At 43.3% G+C, this 26,386-nt stretch overlaps 1 protein-coding gene across 1 annotated transcript in view; it reads right to left on the bottom strand.

Moving 5' to 3' along the window:
- FRAS1 (Fraser extracellular matrix complex subunit 1) overlaps positions 1-26,386 on the bottom strand; it is a 523,572-nt gene that overhangs the window by 162,318 nt on the left and 334,868 nt on the right. The window contains exons 21-27 of the mRNA XM_027970762.2: positions 20,884-21,036; positions 20,449-20,595; positions 13,707-13,853; positions 9,099-9,239; positions 7,275-7,415; positions 5,452-5,592; positions 1,679-1,949 (exon numbers count right to left, since the gene is read on the bottom strand). Coding sequence (XP_027826563.2) covers positions 1,679-1,949; positions 5,452-5,592; positions 7,275-7,415; positions 9,099-9,239; positions 13,707-13,853; positions 20,449-20,595; positions 20,884-21,036 — 1,141 coding nt within the window. The remainder of the gene's footprint in view (positions 1-1,678; positions 1,950-5,451; positions 5,593-7,274; positions 7,416-9,098; positions 9,240-13,706; positions 13,854-20,448; positions 20,596-20,883; positions 21,037-26,386) is intronic.

Genomic DNA, 26,386 nt, shown 5'->3' with positions numbered 1-26,386 from the left:
ATCCAGAAACTTAGATAATTTCCTTTTTCTGTGAGTTCCTACTAATCTTGTTTCACTTTTCCTCTCATTCTTTCTTTAAAAACATTTTAGATGAGAAATCCAATGTTAAAATGAGTACTAAAGAGTAAAAAGAGTACTGAAAGAAATCTCTGTAAAATAGTTGCCACTCTTTGTCCTGTTTAAGGGTGCAAAGCTGACCCTGGAAAGAAATCAATGATAAGGGATTAAAGAGATTAAACAGATGAGAGGCTTAACTTTGGTTATCTACGGATCTTTATATACTTCACACACTTTTCACAAGTGATTCTGAGACGTATGACTACAGGTATGGAGCTGTGGATGTCTGTCTGTGCACGTGTGATACAAACACTGAAGAACTATACTTGAAGGAAAATGAATGGAGAAGACAGAACTCAAAGGGATTCTATGGCATCAGACACCAGAGTTTTAAGCTCTGTCTCTGGAGCAATACGTTCCTATAACAATGAACTTTTGCCCCTGGAGGATGGAAGCACACCTGTTACCTGTTATCCCAAGCACGACTAAGGAGGCAGAAATCATTGAGTTTGAAGGCATGGGGTGTAGAAGCAGAGAGCCTTAGGTTGGAGCCTCGGCTCTGTACTCATAGGCTGTGAGGCCTGGACAAGATTACATATGTGCTCAAGGCCTCAGTTTTCCTATCTGTAGCTTGGGAACATAAACATACATAATTCACATCAAGTGCGCAACACAGTGGTGGGGTCATAGTGAGCAAATACTAGTTGTCCTTACATCTGTAAGATGGGTCTTTTGAGGTTACCAACATCACTGGCTCTGAACTGCAACACGGAACATGTGATCTACTTTTCTCCCCACTTGTCAGATCTTAAGCATTTTTTAAAATTCTCAAATTTAGTGGTGATAGTAGAAAATATTCACTGCTTCCTTTATCACTGTTTCACGGGGTTCAACGCCCTATCTACATATACAGTCCACTTTGAAATAGGTTGTACTAATGAAGCAGAGCAGGGTAAAGGATAATCCAAGAGGCTAATCTTTGGGGTGCATTCCCTGATTTCTAGTTAGTAGATTTGCTCTGCTAATTATACGGCTCAATTTGCTCGGGTAAGTGTTAACACTCAGCTGCATTCCTGAAGCATATGTCAGCTGGGTGGAGGAAGACAGTCGGAATTGTGTTAGGCATCAGAAGAAAACTGGATCAGGCTTTCAAATTAACCACAATTAGTCTCAGAAAGTGGATAATAACAAGCTAACCGTGACTCTTCATTTCCTTCCAACTCTGAAATTCTAGGAACCATACAACGCCTTAAAAAGTATGCACCCCATCCTCCAGCCATGCCCTGCCCCTGGCAGAGAACCCTAATGCTGAAGTAGCAGCTGCATCTGGGTATAGAAGCGATTTTGTTCCTCCCGGGCCAAAAAAACTGGGTAATTATACTAGGAACTTTCCCGTCACATCAGAGAATTACCCACAATTATGTGATAAAATGAAAATGCCTCTAACAGAAGCGCTCTCTCTGAGCAATTACTGTGAAATGATGACAAGCAGCTGAAAACGGCACTTGCAGAGTGTCAATCTCCCCCAGAAGAGGAGGGAGGGTGCTGAGGGGCTGAGGGCAGGGAGCACAGAGACCTGAGGGGAAGGGGACAGGAGAGAAACCGCAGAACCCGGGCTCACCTGGGCTTTTCTCGGCTGTGCACGAAACGCACTCTTTTCTCCTTCACATCTTTCCAACTGAAGTGGCCAGCCTTGTCGAGCTGAGCCTCTTTTCCATTCCTTGAGAGCACGAGCTGACCATTGGTGGGGGTGCTCACCACATGGAACAGTAGGTCTTCAACCCTGCCACCCTGGTCTTGAATATTCAGGAGGAAAAAATCCAGTGGCTTCATTGAACCAATGGCAAGGGTGAGGGAACCATTCACGTGAAGACTAGGGGTATGTATTTTGCCTGGAAAACATACGAATCCAAAGGTCAGGCTTGGTACAGTCGCTAATTAGGTTATTATTATCATTTTTTAAAGAAATATACGTGTAATGTTCATTCAGAACTACAAAGGTGGGGTTTCCCTGGTGGCTCAGTGGTAAAGAATCCGCCTGTAATGCAGGAGACATAGGAGATGTGGGTTCTTGGGTTCGATCCCTAGGTCAGGAAGATCCCCAGAAGAAAGGAATAGCTACCCATACCAGTATTTTTGCCTAGAGAATTCCATGGACAGAGGAGCCTGGCAGGCTACAGCCCATGGGGTTGCAAAGAGTCATACATGACAGAAGGGTAATGTTGATTCAGAACTGATTCATACAAAGATGAAACTCTAGACTACTGTATTCCATACACCTCCTTCTAATCCAGTGGTTCTCATTCTAGACGTGCATGAGAATAACAGAGTGTCAGTGTTAAACTATAACACTCCTAGAAGAATATACAGGAGAAAATCTTTGTGATCTTAAATTAGGCAATGCTTTCTTACATATGACACAAAAAGCACAAGTGACACAAGAAAAAAATAGATACAGCAGACATCATTAATACTAAAAACATTTGTGCTTCAAAGACATTCGCAGGAAAGTGAAAAGAGAATCCACAGAATAGGAGAAAACATGTGCAAATCACATATCTGAAAAGGGATTTGTATCTCCTTTGTATCCAGGATATACATAAAGAATTCTTACAACTCAATAAATGACAAATAAATCTATTTTAAAATAGGCAGTGAACGGACATTTCTCCTAAGAAGATATATGGAAGGTCAATAACAAGTGAAAAGGTGCTCAGCATTATTAGTCATCAGGGAAATTTGAATTAAAATCACAAGATATCACCATCTCACACCCATTTTAGGAAGCACAACAAAGTGTTCCTGAGGGTGTAGAGAAACTAGACATCTCATATATTGCTGGTGGAATGGAAAATGGTAAGCCACTTGGGAAGACAGTCTGGTGATTCCTCAAGCAATTAAACACAAAGCTATCACATGATCCAGAAATTCTGCTCTTAGGCATATACCCAAGAGTACTGAAAGCATAAAAAGTAAAAGTTAAAAGTCCCTCAGTCATGTCTGACTCTTTTCGACCCCATGGACTATACACACAGTCCATGGAATCTCTAGGACAGAATATGGGTGGCCTTTCCCTTCTCCAGCAGATCTTCCCAACCCAGGGATTGAATCTAGGTCTCCTGCATTGCAGGTAGATTCTTTACCAACTGAGGTATCAGTGAAGCCCATTGAAAGCATATGTCCATACAAAAACTAACACCAATGTTCATAGCAGTGCTATTCACAAAAAGCAAGAGTGGAAACATCTGAAACAATCAAGCTGCTGCTGCTGCTGCTGCTGCTGCTGCTGCTGCTGCTGCTGCTGCTGCTGCTGCTGCTGCTGCTAAGTCGCTTCAGTCATGTCTGACTCGGTGCGACCCCATAGACGGCAGCCCACCAGGCTCCCCCGTCCTTGGGATTTCCCAGGCAAGAACACTGGAGTGGGTTGCCATTTCCTTCTCCAATGCATGAAAGTGAAAGTGAAGTCGCTCAGCTGTGTCTGACTTTTCGAGACCCCATAGACTGCAGCCTACCAGGCTCCTCCATCTATGGGATTTTCCAGGCAAGAGTACTGGAGTGGGGTGCCATTCAAGCATCAACTGACTGAATAAACAAAATGTGGTATATGCATACAGTGGAGTATTATTCAAGCATAAAAACAAATGAGGTACTGATACATGTTCTAACACAGCGGAACCTTGAAAATACTATGCCAGGTGAAAGAAGCCAGATGTAAAAGGCCACATATTGTATGCTTCCATTTATGTGAACTGTTTAGGTTAGGCAACTCCACAGAGACAGAAAGCACTGTGCTTTCTGTGTTCAGCAGGAGCTAAGGCAATGGGTCAGTAGAGAGAGATTACTAATGGTTACTGGATTTCTTTCTAGGATGATTAAAATGACCTACAACTAGATTGTGATGATGGTTGTGTAGCATTGTGGATATACTAAAACCTCATTATATACTTTCAAGGGTAATTTCTATGGTATGTGAATTATATCTCAATAATAACAATAAAGAATCATAGAGATTTTTTAAAACAATATTGATACTTAGGCTTCACCACCAGAGATTCTAACAAGATGTTCTGGGGTGGGCCCTTGGTCATTTCATAAGCTCCACAGGTAATCCTAATTGGTTGCCACCTTGGAGAACACAGTCCTCTCTTAACACTTCTATCATATCTGACCATCAGACCCATCAAGGACGAGAGGAGAGGCAAGTGCTGGATACCATTTGCAGGAACAGCACCAGTTAACCTACAGTGAAGTAGGATTATCAGTGGCTTACATACAATATTCGTACACACATTGCTTTAAAAATTTACGATCTCTGTCCACAGGAAACATATGACGGATGAGTTAGGATTTCTGACCTTGATGTGGAATTCATCCCATCTCCTGTGAGTTGTTTTGCCTGAGCTTTAATTGGCAGTGCTTCCTTTTACAAGTAGGACAGACAGGGCAGTTTAGGAATGCCAAGTTTCAGGGGAACTACTTCTAATGTAAGATTACTCTAATGAAAGTCGAATTCATTTGCACAAGTTGACTTGTATTACATCCCAAGTGGGGTAAGCTGACTGTCAAGTACTTAGGGCTTCAGAAGGATCCCAACAAAATAAGCCAGATATTTTTTCCCATGGGAAGACTTAATATCATAGGAGGTCAGAAATACAGTGATGAAAAATATGATTGACTGCAGGTGATAAAACATGATTCATGTTATTGATGAAGGATACTCAAAAGCCAAGAAATGTTCAGAACTCCCAATCTTCATTCACCTGTAAAAATTTTGGGGTCCAAAATTAAGCCTGAATTTAAATTTTATCCTTTTTGTTGTTTAAGGTAAAATGTGCACTGATGTGTTAGATAAGACTAGTTCCATTTCTTTAACATGTTACCTAATTCTTAATGGCACACAGAGTGGCTTGAAATCCATCTACTTCCAATATGTGAACCTGATGGGGCAGGCTCCTAATTAGGCACCATTCACTAATTATTTATCATTTATCTCCAGTGTGCACAAAGAATACATCATTGCACCTGGCCATAATTAGTTCTACATGTTGATAAAAATATAATAAATTATATCTGTTAATATAAACATATATATAAAATGTTCTATAACATGGCTGTAGTTGAGGGACATAAATAAGTTTTATGTCAAATTTCTGATCTGATAGTTGTGACTTTTAAAGTGCAAATTACTTCTTTTTCCCTTCCAAAGATCTTAGAAGTTGAATTCTCCCAATTTTTCATTGTCTCTAAATAAGTCCCTTACAGCAGCACCTAGGTTTCTCCCAGAACAGGAAGCCTGCATTTTACATCACGTGGGCCAACTGCATCAGCAAACTCAGCCTCTGCATGGAGAAATTACAGGTGATTTCACCAGGCCATTGGGGGAGAAGCACTTACCAGCACATGTCTCATTAGAAGAGTGGGCAGAGAAGCCAGGAACACAGTTGGAAAGACAAAGACCGCTCTTCAGAAAGAAGCCCTGGTCACAGAGGTGACACCAGTCTCTGCGGCTGCACTGCAAGCACCCCTTAGGGCAGGCTATCAAAGACAGGACACATCAAATCAGGCAGGACAAAGGCACAGGCGCTCAGCGACGGCCACCAGTGACAAAGAAACAAAGAGTGAAAGCACAGCAACATCTGACCCCTAGCTGCAGCAGAAGAGAGTTCTGACCATTTCCTATAGAATTTCATAGACAGCTGGTCTACCTCAGGAAGGCAGTGAACAGGGAGGAGCACCTTTGCTTTACACGCTATGACCTGAACATGTTGCACATAAATGGATTGTTTAAAAAGTTAACCATACTGACTTGTGAGGGAGGCAGTTTCTAGGGATTAAGAGCATAAATCCTGTTGGGGTATCATTCCTCTTTTCTACTACTTAACTTCTGTTGAATTCAGGCAACTTGTTTTAACAGCCTGTGCTGTAAGAATTTTCTCACCTTAAAAATGGAGATAGTATTGATAATAGCACCTAATGCACTGATTGTTGGTTGGATCACAGGTGTTCTACATAATGAGAAGCGACCAGAACAGTACTGGGCACACGAAAGAACTCAAATGTACCACTATCATGGCTTTTCTTACTTTTATTATTATTTTAAATATATGGGGAAAGCAAGCGTTTTAAAAAGACCATAGAGTATTTCTTTGAATCAAGTCAATTATCATCTATAAATCAAGTGTTTATTGTTCTGCTTCCTCAGCTGAGCTGTTAAAAAGTCTCGAATCAGAAAATCTGAGTTTAATATCTGATTTTAAGTTGTGCTGGCTAATTCTTAATTCTTAAGCCTCTTTTTTTTCTTTCCACTTGAAAAACAGGATTCATAGTGTCTGCCATATTTTACCAAGTGATTGTGAATGTTAAATGAGATAACACAGATGAAGGAAATTTGGCAAAATGTAAAATGCCATGCCTGGGTAAAGGCATTATCATTAAATATCAATTATCCTTGAAAGTATGGGCTTCCCAGGAGGCTCAGTGGTAAAGAATCCATCTGCAAATGCCGGAGACACAGGTTTGATACCTGCGTGGGGAAGATTCCCTGGAGAAGGAAATGGTAAGCCACTTCAGTATTCTTGTCTGGAGGACCCTATGGACAGAGGAGCCCGGTGAGCTACAGTCCACTGGGTTGCAGATAGTTAGACACGACTTAGGGACTTAACAAAAACTACACGGTACCAAATTTTGATAGAAATGATGAGAACAAACTGAGGAAGCTCTTGTGAATAACTTAATGGACAAGGAGATTAAGACTTTGGGTTTAATATAAAAGTTCAACATATCTCACTAAAATGTTCCCAAAATTTCTATTCATCAAGCATATAGTGGCAATAACAAGGTCAACAGGTAATTTAGTGTACACATTGAAAACCCTGGCCCCATGTTAATAGGGATGACCTACTCTTAATGGACACCTCACCTTAGTTCAATATAAGCTTTCTATTCTGTGAAATATTGGCTTCGTTTCCATGCAGACCTTTAGGGACAACATTGATTTGTGCAAAAGAATTATTGGTCTGCACTTCCACATTCTATTTAGCCAGCCATTGGCAGGGGTGCACAAGAAGCCATCAATTACTTTAGGCCAAACTCCCTGGGTTTTCATTCTGCTCCTAATTCAGATTCTCCTTGGCTACCTGAGAATCAACACACCCGACTCCCCGACTTCCTTGATGCCCTCACTTCTTTTAAAGAACGCAGCACAGTCTCCAACTCACCTGTGCATTTGTGGTTAGCATGATCTGCAAAGAAACCCTTCCCACATTCCTGGACACACTGGGCTTCCAAGAGGAGAAAGGGCTCTTCACAGCGGGTACACTCATGGGGACCTTGGCACTGGAGACAGTGGCTCTCGCAGCCTGAAAGACACAAGTCAAGTTGACAGGAGTGTGTGTGGCTTTCCAAGCAGCTCCTGGCCCTTGTGGTGAGGCCAGGCAACCTACTGGGCCAGGCAGCAGACGGGGAGTCAGGAAGCAAGGCTTCTGATTGTGACTGCTGTGCTGACTGACTGGGTGACTTAGCACTAGTTACTGCATCTCTCTGAGCCTCAGTATTCTCTCCTGTAAAATGGAAAGAAAAGAACACACTGCTCCACCCAGCTCTTTGGATAAAGGCCAAAGTACACAATGAAAAATACTCTGCAGACTATATTTTTTTTTTTTTTTTTTTCATGCATTCCCAAACATGAACCCCCCTCCCACCTCCCTCCCCATAACATCTTTCTGGGTCATCTCTGCAGACTATAAATTGACAGATATTTTCCAGCAGTCATGTATGGATGTGAGAGGTGGACCATGAACAAGGCTGAGTGCCAAAGAATTGATGCTTTCAAACTGTGTGCTGGAAAAGACTCTTGAGAGTCCCTTGTATAGCTAGGAGATCAAACCAGTCAATCCTAAAGGAAATCAACCCTGAATATTCATTGGAAGGAGTGATACTGAAGCTGAAGCTCCAATACTCTGGCCATCTGATGTGAAGAGCTGACTCAGTAGACAAGACCCTGATGCTGGGAAAGCCTGAGGGCAAGAGGAGAAGGGAGCAACAGAGGATGAGATGGTTGGATGATGGCATCACTGACTCAATGGACAGGAGTTTGAGCAAACTCCAGGAGATAGTGAAGGGCAAGGGAGCCTGGCGTGCTGTAGTTCACAGGGTTGCAAAGAGTCAGACATGACTTAGAAACTGAAGAACAGCAAGCTAGTATCATCAATACTGTCTAGTCCTTGGCTCTCTGCACCGCTTCTCTGAATGTCAGTCTTTCCTGGCTGGCCTGGTCAGTTATCAGAGTATCACCCAAGGATGCTCCCAGGAAGGCTGCCTGTGCACTCTGGGTGGCATTTCAGGATGTGAAGATTGTGCGGTGTTAAATTAAGGCTGAAGCAGGTACTGGACCAGACTAAAGTGACAGTTAGATACATATGGTATTCAGAGGCTTGTGGGAGGCAGATGGTGGAATAATCTTGTCTTTTAATGTGCTCAGATGATTGGAGCACACCGACTCCTCCATCTGGAGCACAGCACTGTTCAATTTTTAAGGAAATCCAAAACTAATGGTCAAAACATACCTGTTTATGTGGCCATATACCCCTAAGATTCCCATGTGGACTTCGAAATTATCAAATGTTGTGTTAGAGCATGGGTTTCCTAGATGGTGCTAGTGGTAAAGAACCCCCCTGCCAATGCAGGAGACATAAGAGACACTGGTTAGATCCCTGGGTTGGGAAGACCCCCTAGAGGAGGAAATGGCAACCCTCTCCAGTATTCTATCCTGGAGAATCCTGTGGACAGAGGAGCCTGGCAAGCTACATTCCATGGGATGGCAAAGAGTTGGACATGACTTAAGCAACTTAGCACACAAGTTGGGGCCTAGGAGAAGGAAAGAGGGGACATTTTCATTATAACAAAGAAAAGCTCTTAAGAAAGAAACCAGAAATCGGATAAGAAGCCATAAAGAAAATTTTCCATGGACTCCTTCTCAGAACAGGGGCAATCAGAAGAGATGGAAGCTTGGGTGAGCACAGAGAAGGGCTGTAGACACTTACTCTTGCAGAGGTCCACGTCCCGGTAAAATGATGCTGAGCACTGCTCCACGCAGGCGCCGTCCTGGAGAACATAGCCGTCCATGCATTGGAGGCATTCTGTCCTCAGAGGCCCGCTGCATGCATTGCAACTCCAGTCACACTCTAGAAAGAAAATTCCTCCAATCAGCTTCCTTTCTGTCCACCCTCAGTCCCAGAGACTAATTTACAAGGACACCATCGGCAGCTGCACGGGGTAAAGGGAGGACACCATGAGAGATGTCAGGTACATGAGCTCTAATGAGGCTCTGCTTGTACTAGCCTGCACGCTTCTCTGAGGTTGAGTGTTTCCTAATTATGTTAGACACGGCACATACATGGCACGTACAAGGATTGCTCCACACTTGTGTGAAGCCTGCTTGTCAGTGGGGCTGCTGAGGAGCCAGACCAACTGGATCTTAATCGATATGGATTCGAGAGTTCTGTATCCCCGAGACACAGCATCTTCATGCAAAGTCTGCTCCAGAGATTAGCCAATTTGCTTCCATAAACCTAACAGGACCTCCTCCAAATGCCAATAGGTAAAGGAAGTCAGGGGTTTTCCTCGTGGTTCTGACAGTACAGAATCTACCTTCAAAGCAGGAGAGCTGGGTTCGATCCCTGGGTCGGGAAGATCCCCTGGAGAAGGGAATGGTAACTGAACCCAGTATTCTTGCCTGAAGAATCCCATGGACAGAATAGCCTAGCAGGCTACAGTCCATGGAGTGGCAAAGAATTGGACATGATTGAGGAAATAACACTTTCACTTTCAAAGGATGTCAGAGACTCGAGGAAGGATGCATCTGCTCACTCCACTAACACCAGCTAGGTGACTTCCTCTCAGAAATCAGGCAGTGACCAACACAACACAAAGAAGCATTGATGCTGGAGTTAAAAGGGTGTGAAAGAACGGTACAGTAAGAAAGGGATTCCTGAAATAAAACAGATCTCATGTAGAGCAGACTTGATTTCTTTACATGTTCATTGACTCAAACAAACATCTGTGGGGGATACAGCCTCAAGCCAGCTTATCAGGTGGTGGGTGTAAACTGTCCTCAAGAAGCTTATGTTCAAGTAGGTCCCAGCCCAAGTCACCCACACAATTCATCCAGGGGGATCTTTAGAAATACGGATCATCAGGTTCACTGTCAGAACTACCGAGTCAGGCCCAGGGAGTGGGATGCAGGAAAACGTGGTGCTGTGGCTATGGCTTTGGTGATTATGATCATTCTGGTTGTTGCTGCCATTGTTTTGGGTCAGGCAATTTGGATGCTGTCGGAAAATGCAAAGTTCTAGCTCGAAAGGTCAGTCCTTCATGCATGGATGACAGGACAAGAAAGCAGAGTTAAGCACTTGGTTTTGGAATCAAGTAGATCTATATTCAAGTCACAGTGGAAGTGACGAATAGATTCAAGGGATTATATCTGATAGATAGAGTGCTTGAAGAACTATGGACCAAGGTTTGTGACACTGTACATGAGGCAGTGATCAAGACCATTCCCAAGAAAAAGAAATGCAAAAAAAGGAAAAATGGTTGTGCAAGGAGTATTGGAGTTTCAGCCTTAGCTTCAGTCCTTCCAAAGAACACCCAGGACTGATCTCCTTTAGAATGGACTGGTTGGATCTCCTTGCAGTCCGAGGGATTCTCAAGAGTCTTGTCCAACACCACAGTTCAAAGGCATCAATTCTTCAGTGCTCAGCTTTCTTCATAGTCTAACACTCACATCCATACATGACCACTGGAAAAACCATAGCCTTGACCAGACGGACCTTGGTTGGCAAATAATGTCTCCGCTTTTCAATATGCTATATAAGTTGGTCATAACTTTTCTTCCAAGGAGTAAGCGTCTTTTAATTTCATGGCTGCTATTACCATCTGCAGTGATTTTGGAGCCCCCCAAAATAAAGTCCGACACTGTTTCCCCATCTATTTGCCATGAAGTGATGGGACCAGATGCCATGATCTTCGTTTTCTGAATGTTGAGCTTTAAGCCAACTTTTTCAGTATCCTTTTTCACTTTCATCAAGAGGCTTTTTAGTTCCTCTTCATTTTCTGCCATAAGGGTGGTGTCATCTGCATATCTGAGGTTATTGATATTTCTCCCGGCAATTTTAATTCCAGCCTGTGCTTCTTCTAGCCCAGCGTTTCCCATGATGTACTCTGTATATAAGTTAAATAAGCAGGGTGACCATATACAGCCTTGACGTACTCCTTTTCCTATTTGGAACCAGTAGACAACTTATTAAAAAGCAGAGAAATTACTTTGGCAACAAAGGTCTGTCTAGTCAAGGCTATGGTTTTTCTAGTAGTCATGTATGGATGTGAGAACTGGACTATAAAGAAAGCTGAACACAGAAGAACTGATGCTTTTGAACTGTGATGTTAGAGAAGACTCTTGAGAGCCCCTTGGACTGCAAGGAGATCCAACCAGTCCTGAGTATTCATTGGAAGGACTGATGCTGAAGCTGAAACTCCAATACTTTGGCCACCTGATGCAAAAAACTGACTCACTAGAAAAGACCCTGATGTTGGGAAAGATTGAAGGCAGGAGGAGAAGGGGCAACAAAGGATGAAATGGTTGGATGGCATCACTGACTCAATGGACATGAGTTTGGGTAAACTCCAGGAGTTGGTGATGGACAGGGAAGTCTGGCATGCTGCAGTTGTGAGTGACTGAGCTGAACTGATATTCAAGTCAAAGCTTTGTCACTTTTAATCTGCATGTCTTACATACCTTAAGCTTTTTGAGCCTGAGTTTCTTTGTCTGTTAAACATGGATAAGAAGAGCAGCTTCATAAGGTTATTTTGAAGATTGGAGAAGGAAATGGCAACCCACTTCAATATTCTTGCCTGGCAAATCCCATGAACAGAGGAACCTGGCAGGCTATGGCCCATGGGGTCTCAAAGAGTTGGACATGACTTAGCGACTGAACAACAATAACAACAAATTGTGAAGATTAAACGAAATAATGAATTGAAGGATCTCAGCATAGTGCCTGGTACATGGTGATTTAATAAATGTTTGCAGCTGAACTAGTTTCCCTGGAGAAAGTATCGCCACTCAGTGTGGGCTTGTCCTATGTTCCCCTTCACTAAAAAGCTAAGGAAACCTCTCATTAGTCACCTTTCTCTCTTCTCTGAGGCAATATTTCTAAGCCCCAGAGAAGCAAGTAAATGTGCAAGATAGTACACATGCTTCTAAGAAGATTCATAAAGTTAATCTCACTCATTTATTTGACTGAGTCAGTCCTGAGGGAAAGTGACTAAAACAGAGCCTTGACCACCGCCAGCATGGTTATGATATCACTTCACAACAGGGAGGATTTGTTGGAATCTCATTTTTCACCACAGACTGAAAACCATCGGTTAGAAAAGAGAAACTAGAAAAGGTTTTGCAGTCTTGAGCACAGCAGACCACCAAAGTTAACAGCCAGGTAGAATTTCTTGGAATGGAAAATACACAATTTTGCAAAACCTTAAAGCATCCCAAGTTTATCTGACAGATGCTTTACCTCCTCTGAGCCCTAGCTTTTCTGGTAGAATCAGAAAGGGTAATGGGGACAGTGTGTGGAACATGGAATGGAGAAATGGAGAAGAGAAATTGAACAGGAGCAAGGAAAATCCACCCTTCAGTTCTGTTTTTCTCCCAGCTGAGTGCTACTCGGTTTTTGACACTGCTTCCTTCAGAACACCTGGAGAACAAGGACTGCATCTTCACTCTCTGAAGTATGAGATGAGCAAATTAGACACAACTTCCTTCCTCATTAAGCTTAGAGGACTTAGCGACTGGCAATCTAGAGTTGTAAGTGCAAATGCCTTCAGGTCAAGGAAGGCAATGAAAATCTTCAGAAGAGGCCTGGCGTGATAGAACAGGGAATGATGGGGACTGTGGCAATCTTAGGAGATCACGCTCCCCCAGTGGAGACAACTGCTACTTGTCTCCAACCTATTGCTGCACTGAGAGACGCATACCCAGTACTGCCAGACCTTCTGACTCAAAAGAAACTGCAAATCTCAACTTTTGTATGTCAGGTCTTCTGATTTTTTAGAAGGCAAAGAGTTAAGAATTTTAAAACACTGTTATAATATATTTAGTGGGGAGAAAAACATGTCTTGGACCAAATACAACCTGAGGGTTTCTAGTTTGCCACCTCTGGTCTAGCAATTAATACTAATGTGTGCCATGATCAGTCATTTCCAACTCTTTGTGACCCCATGGACTCTCCAGGCAAGAAAACTGGAGTGGGCTGCCATGCCCTCCTCCAGGGGATCTTCCTGACCCAGGGATCGAACCCTCATCTCCTGGGTCTCCTGCATTGGCAGGAGGATTCTTTACCACTGAGCCACCTGGGAAGCCCTCTAGGTACTAACACCTGGCACAGTATCTAGGCCATGGTAGGTACTCAAAAATACTTGCCTCATAAATAAATTAATGAATACATGCATACATACATACATAATGACTTCTCACTATCATCAGAGAAAGTCTAAATATCTGATGACAGTATTTTCCAAATTGGAAATTTGGAATTCTCCAGTAAAGGGGTATCGCCAAGTAAAAGAGCTGTCATGCAATTCAGGAAGAGTGTTACCTTTGCACATCTTGGTGGAGAAGTCCAGATAGTATTGTGGGGCACAACTCTCATGCTGACAGTCCCCGAAGAGCAGGACCTTGCTTGGATCTCGGCAGGAGGTACAGCTGGCCTGTGAATCACAGCTTCCACAATGCATGTTGCATGCTGAGCAGATAGGCAAAGAAAATGACCAGATGATTAGAATTGCAAATACGGAAGCACTGATCAAACCTAGACAGATGCTGTGAAGGAACAGCCTCGCTCCAACCTGTTCTCTAAATACTGCTCAGAACCCTACCCTGTGATCAACAGTAACAGAAAACGTTAGTCTTATCTCCCAAAATCAAAAAGGGAAAGTTTATTTTCCAGAGAAGATAAATTATAAAGCCAAGAACAGAAATCCCACATCCAAACTGTCCCATGCCTCAGCCACAGAATTTATACTTATTCCAAGATCTCTGGAATAATAATCCAGAGCGTCACTGGAACTTTGCTTCTTAAGGAATCAAAGCTCCGACAGTTTTCGATGTAGATTTAGATTTTTGTGCGATGCCAAGATTAAAATTGGGTACTGACTTAATTTGGAGCTCAGGAAATCCTGAATTTTAAGATACAAAGGACTCTAAGGTGACCTGACTTACTGATTTCTCCAGCTCTAATTCTTAGCAGCCACTTACTTAGGCATTCATAGATGGTCCCCAAATCCTGTCACCTGTCATGCTTCCATCTCTCTCTGATTTAACAACTAGCATTTCTCCACCTGCTCAGTTGTTTACTCTAGAAACCTTAGAATCTTACTCTGGCACCTCTCTTTCTCTCGATCCTAATTCATCACTCACTGGATCTTATTTAGGTGAATTCTTCTATGTAATTCTCAGAACTTTTTGCTTTTCTCCATGTCCACACATGCCAGGACATCCAAGCCATCATCATTTCTTACTTGATCACTATCATAGCCTCCTAATTGGTTTGACTCCTTGCATTCTATTCCATGAATCCCCAAAATTGATTTTTTCTAAAATCCAGACTTATCAAGTGTCAGAGGGCACTTTAATCTATGAACGCATATCTTTCTTCAGTCTTGGAGAAATTTCAGCCATCATTTCTGCAAATATTGCTCCACCATCATTCCCTCCATTCTTCCTACCTAGAAATCATAACAAATATATTTGAATCCTCCCAATATAGTCTCCAGGTCTCTTGTCTTTACCTCTTACTCATTCTTAAGTCTCTTCCACACAAAGGCCTTCCCTGACTCTCCAGTCTGGAACAGGTCTCAGGTCTCCCAGGAACAGTTCTTACACATTTCATTCTTGCCATACATAGAAACGTTCTATTCAGTGGTTATTTGCCATCTTTATCATTTAAAGCTGTGAAATGCACAGACTAGATTTGCTTTGTTCCTTTCACAGTCCCCAGTGCCCAGCTGGTTATCTATAATTATGTCTGTGTTAAGTCATGTCCAACTCTTTATGATTCACCGACTGTAGCCTGCCAGGCTCCTCTGTCCATGGGATCCTTCAGGCAAGGATACTGGAGAGGGTTGCCATTCCCTCCTCCAGAGGATCTTCCCAATTCAGAGATTGAACCCGTCTCTCCCGCATTTCCTGCATCACAGGTGGCTTCTTTACCCACTGAGCCATTGGGAAACTGATGTTCAATAAATACTAGCAATATAAATGATAGAAGCCAGATACTGTAATTATATATACTCAAGCACTAGCATCTCTGCCTCACTCTAAAATTTTCTCAGTATGTTTCAGATGAAAATTCTAGAGAGCGATCATGTGAATTTCACTTCTAAAGGATATCAAATACAGTAAAATGACCTCCCACTAAAATAAAAAGAAACTCCTTTCGTTTCGCCTACAAGAAAGGCCATTGGTATAAAATATCAGTTACAATACGTAAACTGGTAATTAAAAGTCCTAGGAAAATTCTAGACTGGAATTTCAAACAGCTAGCTTAACAATAATTAGAAAAGAATAATTGCTGGAAACTTATATCAGGCTAAACTTTATCATTTTGGGAGGCAGGATTTCTACACCCATTGTATCTTAATTTTGCCAAAGGGTCTGACAAAAATCTCAAAGATACACCCGTGAATACAAAAATCAAGTGGTGTCTAGTAGTTGTAGGTGGATTTGAAGATAGTTGAAATACATACTCAAAAAGTTGTCAGTAAATCTTTGTAACTGGAAATGAATGTCTATACTAGAGTATCATGATGAAGTCAATCTCTTACTTGATTATTTTCATCAATGACTTTAACGAAAACAGAGATCATGCTAATGATATTTAAATATGCCACATACACTTATACTGAACACATACTACCTGAAAGAAAAATTCAAATTTACTTTAGCCAGTTGTAGCAGTAAATTAGGATTCCCTGGTGGCTCAGTGCTAAAGAACCTACCTGCCAATCAGGAGATGTAGGTTTGATCCCTGGGTCAGGAAGATCCCGCAGAGGAGGAAATGGCAAACCCACTCCAGTATTCTTGCCCAGAGGATCCCATGGACAGAGGGGTCTGGCAGCCTACAGTCCATGGGGTCGCAAAGAGCTGGTTACCACTGAGCAACTAAACATAGCAATAAGTTAAAAGCAATCAGATGAAGTTTAAATGGATATATCTTTCCTTTTCTCATTTGCCTTTCACTTCTCTTTTCTCAGCTATTTGTAAGGCCTCCTCAGTAAACCATTTTGCCTTTTTGCATTTCTTTTTCATGGAGATGGTCTTGATCACTGCCTCCTGACATGAACCTCCATCCATAGTTCAATGGACTCAATGGGCATGACTCAATGGACTCAATGGACATGAGTTTGAGCAAACTCTGGGAGACAGTGAAAGACAGGGTAGCCTGGTGTGCTGCAGTCCACGGGGTCGCAAAGAGTCGGACATGACTGAGCGACTGAACTGACTGAATCAGATGAAATAAGCTACACTGTAAGGACAGTCCTGCATTTATATTTCACAACTAATTGTACAAACAGAGGAGACAGAAGGCCTATTTAAACAGCAGTATTATTTTTAAAAAAAATCTAAGAATCTTAGTTGATTAAGAGCTTACTAAAAGTTGACATGGTACTAAAGAAATGAACACAGTCTTAAGCTGAAGAGCCTTCATGTAAACCTCAGTGTCAGCTGGACCCCCTGCTGTATGTAGAGCTGCAAAATGAAGCCTCAAGGCCAGTTTCTCCACATGGGGGTGACAGGTCAGTGCCCTGTTCTGACAGCTTAGAGTTTCCTGAAGTTTTCTTCTTCAAACTTCCATCGGCCTGCGTGTTCTCGAGTCCTTCTGTGAAGTCTCTCATTCCAGAAGCATAACTCAGCCCCTTCACTGACTGCCACAAGAAAAGGGTTCCTGCCGAGTGCTGTGAATTATTAAGACTATATGGAAGATCTGGAGGGATGCAGTGGTGTCAAACTACAGAGCAGGGGGCTTCCATCATTTCTCTTTGAATCTTTCTTCCTCTCTTACTGAACACCTCATCCTCCTCCAATCCCTGCATGATCTTGTCTCACTCAAATTGGTTCTGCACATTCCAAGCCCACTGGGTTCTCAGCATCCCCCTTCAGAGCTGTGTGGGTGCAGGCTCTTTTCTCCATCTTATGACATTCAGACCACAGAGGGTATTAGGCCTACTGCAGTCACATTGGGGGACCACGTCTCGAGTAACAGGCGCAGTTCTCTGAGATAAGTGACCCCATGGAAAATGCCAAGAAGATAGTGAAGATGGAGGCAAGCGGACCAGAGAGCAGTGAGGGAAGCAGGGACGTACCTTAACCATCAGTCACAGAAGAGGAAGTGACCTCACAGCCTATGAAGTCCATTCTCCCTCCTGAATAGGCCTGTTTGTACCTCTGAGATGGTCCTCTCTTTTTGCTCCTATATTCCACTGACTCCAGCCCTGCCAGGAGCAGAGAAGTCCAACTGGGAGATGATGGCTAATTTCCAACTTTTGAAGATACCAGTCTGAATGAATGAGTAAGGAGCCATGCTATACTTCCACAGAGGGGAGTTCTAGGGCTGATGAGAAAGAACTGTCCAGCAACTATGGCCCCCACCAATGGACCTCCTTTCCTCATCTGCAGATGCCTGTGAAGGGGTGAGAGAAAGCCTCTGCCCTGGGTGTGAGGTTGGCTCAGATACCCTGGAGTTCTCCTGCTACCCTAGGGCTCTATGGTTTAAAGTACTGAGATCCTCAATTATCATCTCTTCTTTATCTCCTCAACTGATTGTCCTTGAATTTGAGAGCTCAGTACGCAATTTCTAAAGGTTTCTGTAACCAGGCTCTAGACAGCTCTGCAGCTCTTGTTTTTGTCTATAATATGGTTATTAATGTTTCCCCTTTATACTGATTAGATTTCCTACAAAGCCCTTTACAGAACAATTTCTGCAATTTTCAGGCCTATAATTGTCTCTAGTGATGAGCATTAGAAAAGGACACTATGGATAACTTTTTTAAGTACGAGAAATTAAAATACCACAACTTAGGAGCACGCTTTACTCAATCTTAGGAAGAAGGAAACTTAAGCTTTAGCAAAAACTAAAGTTAGAATATTCTTAATTTAACTGACTTAGTCTATAAAATCCTATTTACATGGTAGCATAGCAAATGTATTTCTTCAGGGCAGAAGCTTCCCAGAAGAGAAATATTTCCATGCAACGTATTTTTGTCACCTATACACTATATAAGGGATTCTGTTTTTTTCCTTTGAACTTTTATTTCTGTGATTCTACTGTGGTGAAGAGCCTCATCAATCTAAGTCACTCCTTCTACAGCAGTACTCCCTTGCTCTTGAACAGAACATTTAAGTATTTCATTCGTGTCTCTTGTGTTACAGAACCTACAGATGCTGGTAGACAGTTGATATATACCAAGCAAAGGTTTTGTTACAAAAGTAAAAAGAAAAAAAATCTTTTCATTGTCTTGAAAAGGGATTTTTATCTCTGGTTTCTCAACAGATGATGCAAAACGAGGGGTTCTAGAACTTCATTTCAAATGCTAATCCTTGCAAGCATCTCCATAAACTAACAGTAATATCTATTTTTATATTTATAAAATATAGGTATCTTTTAATGCTTGATTTGTCTCTCATCTCACATGATGACGGTAACACAACAATAGCTATACTGAGAGCTTATTCTCTGCTCAAGTCTATGCGAAGTGCAATGATGTTAGATGTAGAAACTTTTATTTGGCTGTGCTAGGCTGATGCACACGAGCTTTCTCTAGTTGCAGTAAGGGGGGCTACTCTCTAGTTACAGTGAGTATCCTCACTGCAGTGGCTTCTCCTATTGGGGAGCACGGGCTCTAGGGTGTGCAGGCTTCAGTAGTTGTGGCACATGAGTTTAGCTGATCTGGGGCATGTGGGATCTTCTTTGACCAGAGACTGAATTTGTGTTTCTTCCATTGGCTACAGGAAATTGGCTTCAGGACTAAAGGAAATCAGTCCTGAATATTCACTGGAAGGACTGATGCTGAAGCTGAAGCTCCAATACTTTGGCCACCTGATTTGTAAGACCTGACTCATTAGAAAAGATTCTGATGCTGGGCAAGATTCAAGGTAGGAGGGGAATGGGACAGAGGATGAGATGGTTGGATGGCATCACCAACTCAATGGACATGAGTTTGAGTAGGCTCTGGGAGTTGGTGATGGTCAGGGAAGCCTGGTGTGCTGCAGTCCATGGGTTGCAAAGAATTGGACACAGCTGAGCGACTGAACTGAACTGAACTCCTCCACTGGCAGGTAGATTCTTTCCCACTGAGCCCCCAGGGAAGCCTTAGATGTAGGCACTATTACAATCCCCCTTTTATAGAAAAAAGAAACTAAAGCCTAGTGGTTAATTCACCTGCTCAAGGTCACAAAGCTAGTTAAGGGGCAGTTAGGAGTTGCAATTTCATTACCTGATTTGAAAGCCCACTCTGCTAACCATGACTCTTTAATTCCTTCAATGTGGGACTTCCTAGGACACAAACTTGAAATATCTGCCCTTTATTTGCTAACTGTCATTTTCAAAATGAGAAAAGTATAACACAATTTTTTGGCAACTGACACTTTACTGACTGAAATGAAATAAGCCTCCTCAGCCTGTTCCAAAACTGTTTCTTCACCTGTGAAGCACTTCCTGAATTTCCCCCCTCCGATTTGCCCTTGCCCCAATTTATCCCAACTCTTCGTTTGTGTGTGACTCAGATAATTAATCATGCTTTGGCTTATTTGAGAACTAAGACATCTATACAAGTAGCTCTCATGCAAGATAAAAATAACTACTGTTTGGGCAGAAACTGAATGCCCTGTAGCATACCAAGCCTTGCATATTGTCAATATTCAACAAACATATCTCAAAAACAAACCCAGTGAAGTGCTGAGGTCATGGCTTGTGTGCTTGAAATGAGCTCTGCTCTCTGCTCAGGATCTTGGAACTGACTCACTAAAAGAAACCCTAGGCATAAAATAGACTAACACTTTAATTATTTAAATGAGACAACTGCAGTACAGAGAGGTTAAATGATTGGCCCAAGATCACACAGCTGGTACTTGCAGAGGAGAGACCTAGCCCAGCACTTCTAATTAGGCCCATATCTGAGTTATCATCTGTTCATTGCCTCCAAATGCTTTGTAGATTTCTTTTCTTTCTTTTCTAAAAATAAAGGTTAGGTAAGAATATGGAAGCAAAAAAATCTCTATGTCCTTCCACGCCCTCAGAAGAGCAAGAAGGGATAGACAGTTCATTTTTTACAAAAACTTACGCTGACAAACACGGTTATCATCGAGATAGTGCCCGGGGAAGCAGGCGGTACTGCAGGTGCCAAGGTGGGACAGAACACGGCCAGTGTCACAGGAGGAGCAGGAGAAGGGACCCCTGCCCTGGCAGGTCCTGCAGGAGGAGTGACATTCTGCAGAGAGATGAGACACAGAGCGAACCCGTGAAGCCAAATTCCCTTCCAAAGCAGCACACTCAGAGCCACTAATAAAAGCTCCAGCACGGAGAGGGTTAACTGGTCTGCTTCACAGCCCCCTGCACTGGCGTGATGCCCCCCTGCACTGGCGTGATGCCCCCCCTGCACTGGTGTGCTTCTCGCTTTCTGTCTCTCTCTCTGGAGGTTCAAGCCTTCTCAGGTATGATCCCCAAGTGAAAGAAGATCACGGGGCACCACCAGCTCCTGCGTCCAGCACTTACTCACTTTTACAAGCTCCTCTCTCCACGAAGTACCCAGAAGGGCAATCAGGGACACAGCGGTCCCCCAGCAGCAGGTTCCGGGCATTCTGGCACTGCAGGCAGATGCTCCCGGTGTCGCGGAGGTCGGCTACACAGTGATGGCACAGAGGGTGGCAGTCTGGAAAGGACAGAGGGGAACAGAGAGAAGGCACGGATGCTATGAAAGCAGCGTCTCATTTCTACATTGAAAGGTAAAAGGGACTGCAATGCCCACTGCCGCAGCGCAGACAGCTGCGGAGTAGCCTGGAGGCAGTGTGTACATCAGTGAAGTAGAAGCCTGGGACCTGTACAAACGGTGTGTTTGAGGATTTTAGCAAATGGCCAGGCCCAGCACAGCAATTGAGCCTTCATTCCTTTCCAATTGAACAGCCTTCAAACCCTAAGGCCGCCTGTGATAGATACTTGCCAGGAGTATAGAAAGAACTGTCAGATAACAGAAACAGTCCGTCAGATCAACACAGAGAGCTCTGAGAGCCCGAATACAGACAGCCCCACCTCATTCACAGAGCTTCTTAGTATGCTCAGTACCTCCACGAGGCTCCATCTCCCAAAGTGGGTCTTCCAGAGTCAGCTCTCCAGGCTCAGACATTGGGGTGAGAGGATTAGGGTTAGTTGATAATTGAATTGGGGGAATTTTTCATTCCTTAACTAGAGGTAGGAGAAGGCAAACGCACCCCACTCCAGTATTCTTGCCTGGAAAATCCCACAGACAGAGGAGCCTGGTAGGCTGCAGTCCATGGGATCGCTAAGAGTCAGACACGACTGAGCAAGCTCACTTTCACTTTTCACTTTCCTGCATTGGAGACGGCAATGGCAGCCCACTCCAGTGTTCTTGCCTGGAGAATCCCAGGGATGGGGGAGCCTGGTGGGCTGCCATCTATGGGGTCGCACAAAGTCGGACACAACTGAAGTGACTTAGCAGCAGTAACTAAAGTTAGAGTTTCCTTGGTGGCTCAATGGTAAAGCATCTGCTTGCCAAAGCAGGAGATGTGGGCTGGATCCCCGGGTCGGGAAGATCCCCTGGAGATGGAAATGGCAACCTACTTCAGTATTCTTGCCTCCAGAATTCCATGGACAGAGGAGCCTGGCGGGCTACAGACTATAGGGTTCCAAAGAGTGAAACATGACTTAGCAACTAAACCACAACAAAGAGGTCAAGTTACAAAGAAGAGTTAAAAGTCATAGTATTATATATCTGGGATGGCCAGCACTCTTTCTTGTTCTCACCCATATAACGGTCCTCCTCTGACTAGAGAACTTGGATGTATGTAGCTCTCCCTATAGGTGAAAACGTCCTCTGTCCTACTTTAAGCGGTAATAATGCTTCAAGTCTCATTTACTACCCTCCATCCCAAGGATGGAAGCCACAAATTATAAATTACCCCCCAAAATGAAAAAGGAGTAAAGACCTAGGAAAATAAAGGTCTGGTTTATATGGTCTATCTTCCCCGCCAGGATTCAAAGCACTGTTTGCAGTCACTAAAGCACCATTCAGTAGCCAGGTATGTCTTATCATCCTAAAGTCTTGTAGACAGAGACTGTGATTTCTAGAAATATTGAGACTAAAGAATCCTTGTCAATAAAACAAATTGCTACCTCAGTTGAGAAAGTATCTGCCTGCAATTTGGGAGACCTGGGTTCAATTCCTTGGTCGGGAAGTTCCCCTGGAGAAGGAAATGGCAACCCACTCCAATATTCTTGCCTGGAGAATCCCAGGCAAGAATGGACAGAGGAACCTGGTGGGCCACAGTTCATGGGATCGCAAGTTGGACACAACTTAGCGCTTTCTTTTCTTCTTTGTTTCCCTCTAAGCCTTGGTGACACACTTTCTAATTGCTGATCACCTGAGACATATTCTATGCCAAAGAAGAGATGTTAACTCCATACCCAGCACCCATTTATCCATACAAGAAGTCTTTCTGGAGCCTCGGCAGTCACTTCAGAAGTTGAACCTGGAGTGTCCTCCTCAAAAACGCCAACTTTTTTATAGCAGTACATAAACGAACACCCTCTGACCTTTCTCTGAACTTCAGGAGTTTCAAGTTTCTGGCAGCCTTTTGCCAATATTAGAAACTATTCTTGATATCCTAAGAGGCAAATTAATCCCCATTACAGTCCTTCAGTAGATTATAAAGGAAATGATGGGTGTATCGAGAGAAATCTGATAAGGAGGCTATTTCCCCCTGATTCAGTGTATGGCTTCCACACAATTCCAACCTTTTGTTTTCTTTTTTTGTGTACTCTCCTCTCGGTGCCAGGAGCACTGAAAAGTCGCTGGAGCAGATGGAGGTGGCTCTATTGTATGATTACCTTAATGAGTGGGTGCAGGTTAGAATTGGAAACCCAGGAAACAGGACTGATTCAAGGCTCCATTGTCTGAAAAGTCTTGGCCTCTTCCTCTTCATTTAAGCCAGTGCTTAAGAGAGTGCCGGGCTCAGGTATGCGTCAACGAGATCTGCAGGTGTGCAGTGGTCTAAAAACTAGTTGCCTCTAACTGAGGCTTTCTCCAGCAGACAATTAGAGAAAGGAAAAAGAATAATCACCAAGGCGATGCTTTGAAAAGAAAGTAAGCAGATCTCTTGAGTATTTTGTGGCTACAATAAACAAATATTTATGGATTTGTCTGATTGCATGGAACTCTAGAAGCTGTTTGAATGAATTGTGTGATGTGTATGAAATAATTGTAAAGGCAGCTAGAGCTAGTTCACGCTCTCATGAAAACTGCTTTTTAAAAATATGTTTGTTTTTATGTATTTATTTGGCTGCACTGGGTTTTAGTTGAGGCACATGGGATCTTGTTCCCTGACCAGGAATTGAACTCGGGTCCCCTGCCTTGGGAGCACAGTCTCAGTAGCTGATCCACCAGGGGAGACCCTCATGGCTGCTGCTTTGAAACCGTTTCTACTCAGAACTTGCCCTGCCACCCTCCCAGCTCCTCCCAGGTTATTTCACCCTCTACTTGATTCACCCCATCAAGCATAAGCACCTTTGTTTCTTTGCTGTCAACCTCTTTTTATTTCATCTCATCTCCCCTCCCAGGATGAAATGGCTAATTCCTCCACCCATATTTTTTGATCCAATACTCAACATTATATGAACATTATGGCAACATTATTGCATCTTTTACCCCCATCTCTCTTCATTCTCCCTGACATCAACCTCCACATGTGTTCTGCGTTAGTTACTCCCCCCAAAACTTTTCTTAACAACCATTCCATCTCTTGCCTTCCCCTCACCACCCAACTGTCTTGCCTCCCTAACTTCTCACCGCACTGTTATCTGCCTTCCGCCTCCACAATTCAGCTGTTACTGCTCTTGCAAAGGGCTCTGACCACCTCCTAATGACCAGATGTAATGGCCTCCTCTAACTCCTGTACTGCGTGCTGTACTCAGCCGTGTCTGGCTCTTTGCAGCCCCATGGACTGTGGCCCACCAGGCTCCTCAGTCCATGGAATTTTCCAGGCAAGGATGCTAGAGTGGGTTGCCATTTCCTACTCCAGGGGATCATCCCGACCCAGGGATCAAACCTGGGTCTCTTGAGCCTCCTGCACCACAAGGTGGATTCTTCACCACTGAGCCACCTGGGAAGCCTAACTCACCCAAAATGTCTGTAGCATATGGCCCTTCAGATCTCCCGTCCTCCTTGACCTCCTTTCCCCTCTTCCTGTGCTTTGTCCTGGGGCTCCTCTCAGTCATTCTCTGCCTCTCATTGCCTGATAAGTGTAGAAACACCTCACAACCCTCAACCTCTTCTAGCCCCCTAACTCTCATTTGCCAAAGGTCTTAGAATCAGGCATGGCTGTTTGCATCATCTTGGTTTGGTAAACAGCTACCAAAAGCCTGTGGAAAGGGCCCAAGAGTTGCATAGCGAGGGAATGTGAAGTGGTACAGCCACTATGGAAAACAGGATGGAGGCGTCTCAAAAATTTAAAAATTCTACGTCTGCATATTTTTCTGAAGAAAATAACACTAAATTGAAAACATACATGCACCCCTATTTTCACTGCAGCATTATTTATAAAAGTCAAGATATGAACGCCACCTAAATGTCCATCTGTAGATGAATGGATAAAGAAGATGTAGTATATATATTCCCAATGGAATATTACTCAACCATAGAAAAAATGAAATGTTGCCATTTGCAACCACATGGATGGACCTTGGGGTATATGCTAAATGAAATAGGTCAGATAGAAAAAGACAAATACCATATGACTTCACTTACATATGGAATCTAAAAAGTGAAAAAAAAAAGAGAGAACATAAAACAGAAACAGAGTCAAAGATGGAGAAAACACAGAGACAGTGGCCAGAAAGGAGAGTGCTGGAGAGGGGATGAGTGAAACAGGTGGCGGCAAAGGACAGATACAAACTTCTAGTGACACAATAAATAAGTAACGGGGATAAAATGCACAGCATGGGGAATACCAGCTATAATACCATAATAACTTTGTATGGTGACAGACGGTAACTAGACTTATTGTGGCGATCATTTTATAATGTATAGAAATATCAAATCACTATGTTGTGTACCAGGAACTAACACAGTGCTATAGGTCAATTATATTTCAATTTAAAAAAAAAAAAAGGAGAGAGTTGCAGAGACTTCTAAATTATTCAGGGCTTCTGCCTCTCTCCATGGCTCCATATTAAGCCTTAAAGAGGCATGGAATCAATCACCAGACACACCACAATGCACGATGAAGTGAGTACCCAGAGGCAAGGAGAAATCAATGAGTGACGCCTGAAAAAATAAAACAATCAACTGTACATCACCCAAAGCATCACATTAATCCAGGTTAGTTTACAGTTTCACATTATACATGAGACTGTAACTACTTGAGTTTGGAAAGTTGGACTCTTTTTGTGCACTACCTGTTACTTCAGTTTAGTCGCTCAGTCACGTCTGACTCTTTGCGACCCCATGAATCACAGCTCGCCAGGCCTCCCTGTCCATCATCGTCTCCCGGAGTTCATTCAAACTCACGTCCATCAAGTCGGGGATGCCATCCAGCCATCTCATCCTCTGTCGTCCCCTTCTCCTCCTGCCCCCAGTCCCTCCCAGCATTAGAGTCTTTGCTTGAGGTGGCCAAAGTATTGGAGTTTCATCTTTAGCATAAGCGCTACCTGTACTCATTCCTTATTCATTTATCCATAGCTTAAAAAGTCATGCTGGAGGCTTCCCAGGCGGTGCAATGGTAAAGAATTCACCTGCTACTGCAGGAGACACGGGTTCGATCCCTGGTCGGGGAAGATGCCACGTGACATGGAGAAACTAAGCCCGTGCTCCACAACGATGGAGCCTGTGCTTATGCCCTGGAACCTGCGCTCCACATCGAGAGAAGCCACCACAGTGAGAAGCTCATGCACTGCAACAGAGAGTAGCCCCTGCTCACTGCAACTAAAGCAAAGCCAGTGCAGCAAGAAAGACCCAGCACAGACAAAAATGCATAAGTCAGATCATGTTT

Source organism: Ovis aries, chromosome 6 (genome assembly GCF_016772045.2).
Source record: "Ovis aries strain OAR_USU_Benz2616 breed Rambouillet chromosome 6, ARS-UI_Ramb_v3.0, whole genome shotgun sequence".
Classification (NCBI taxonomy): domain Eukaryota; kingdom Metazoa; phylum Chordata; class Mammalia; order Artiodactyla; family Bovidae; genus Ovis; species Ovis aries.
This window is presented reverse-complemented; position numbering and strand designations above follow the sequence as displayed.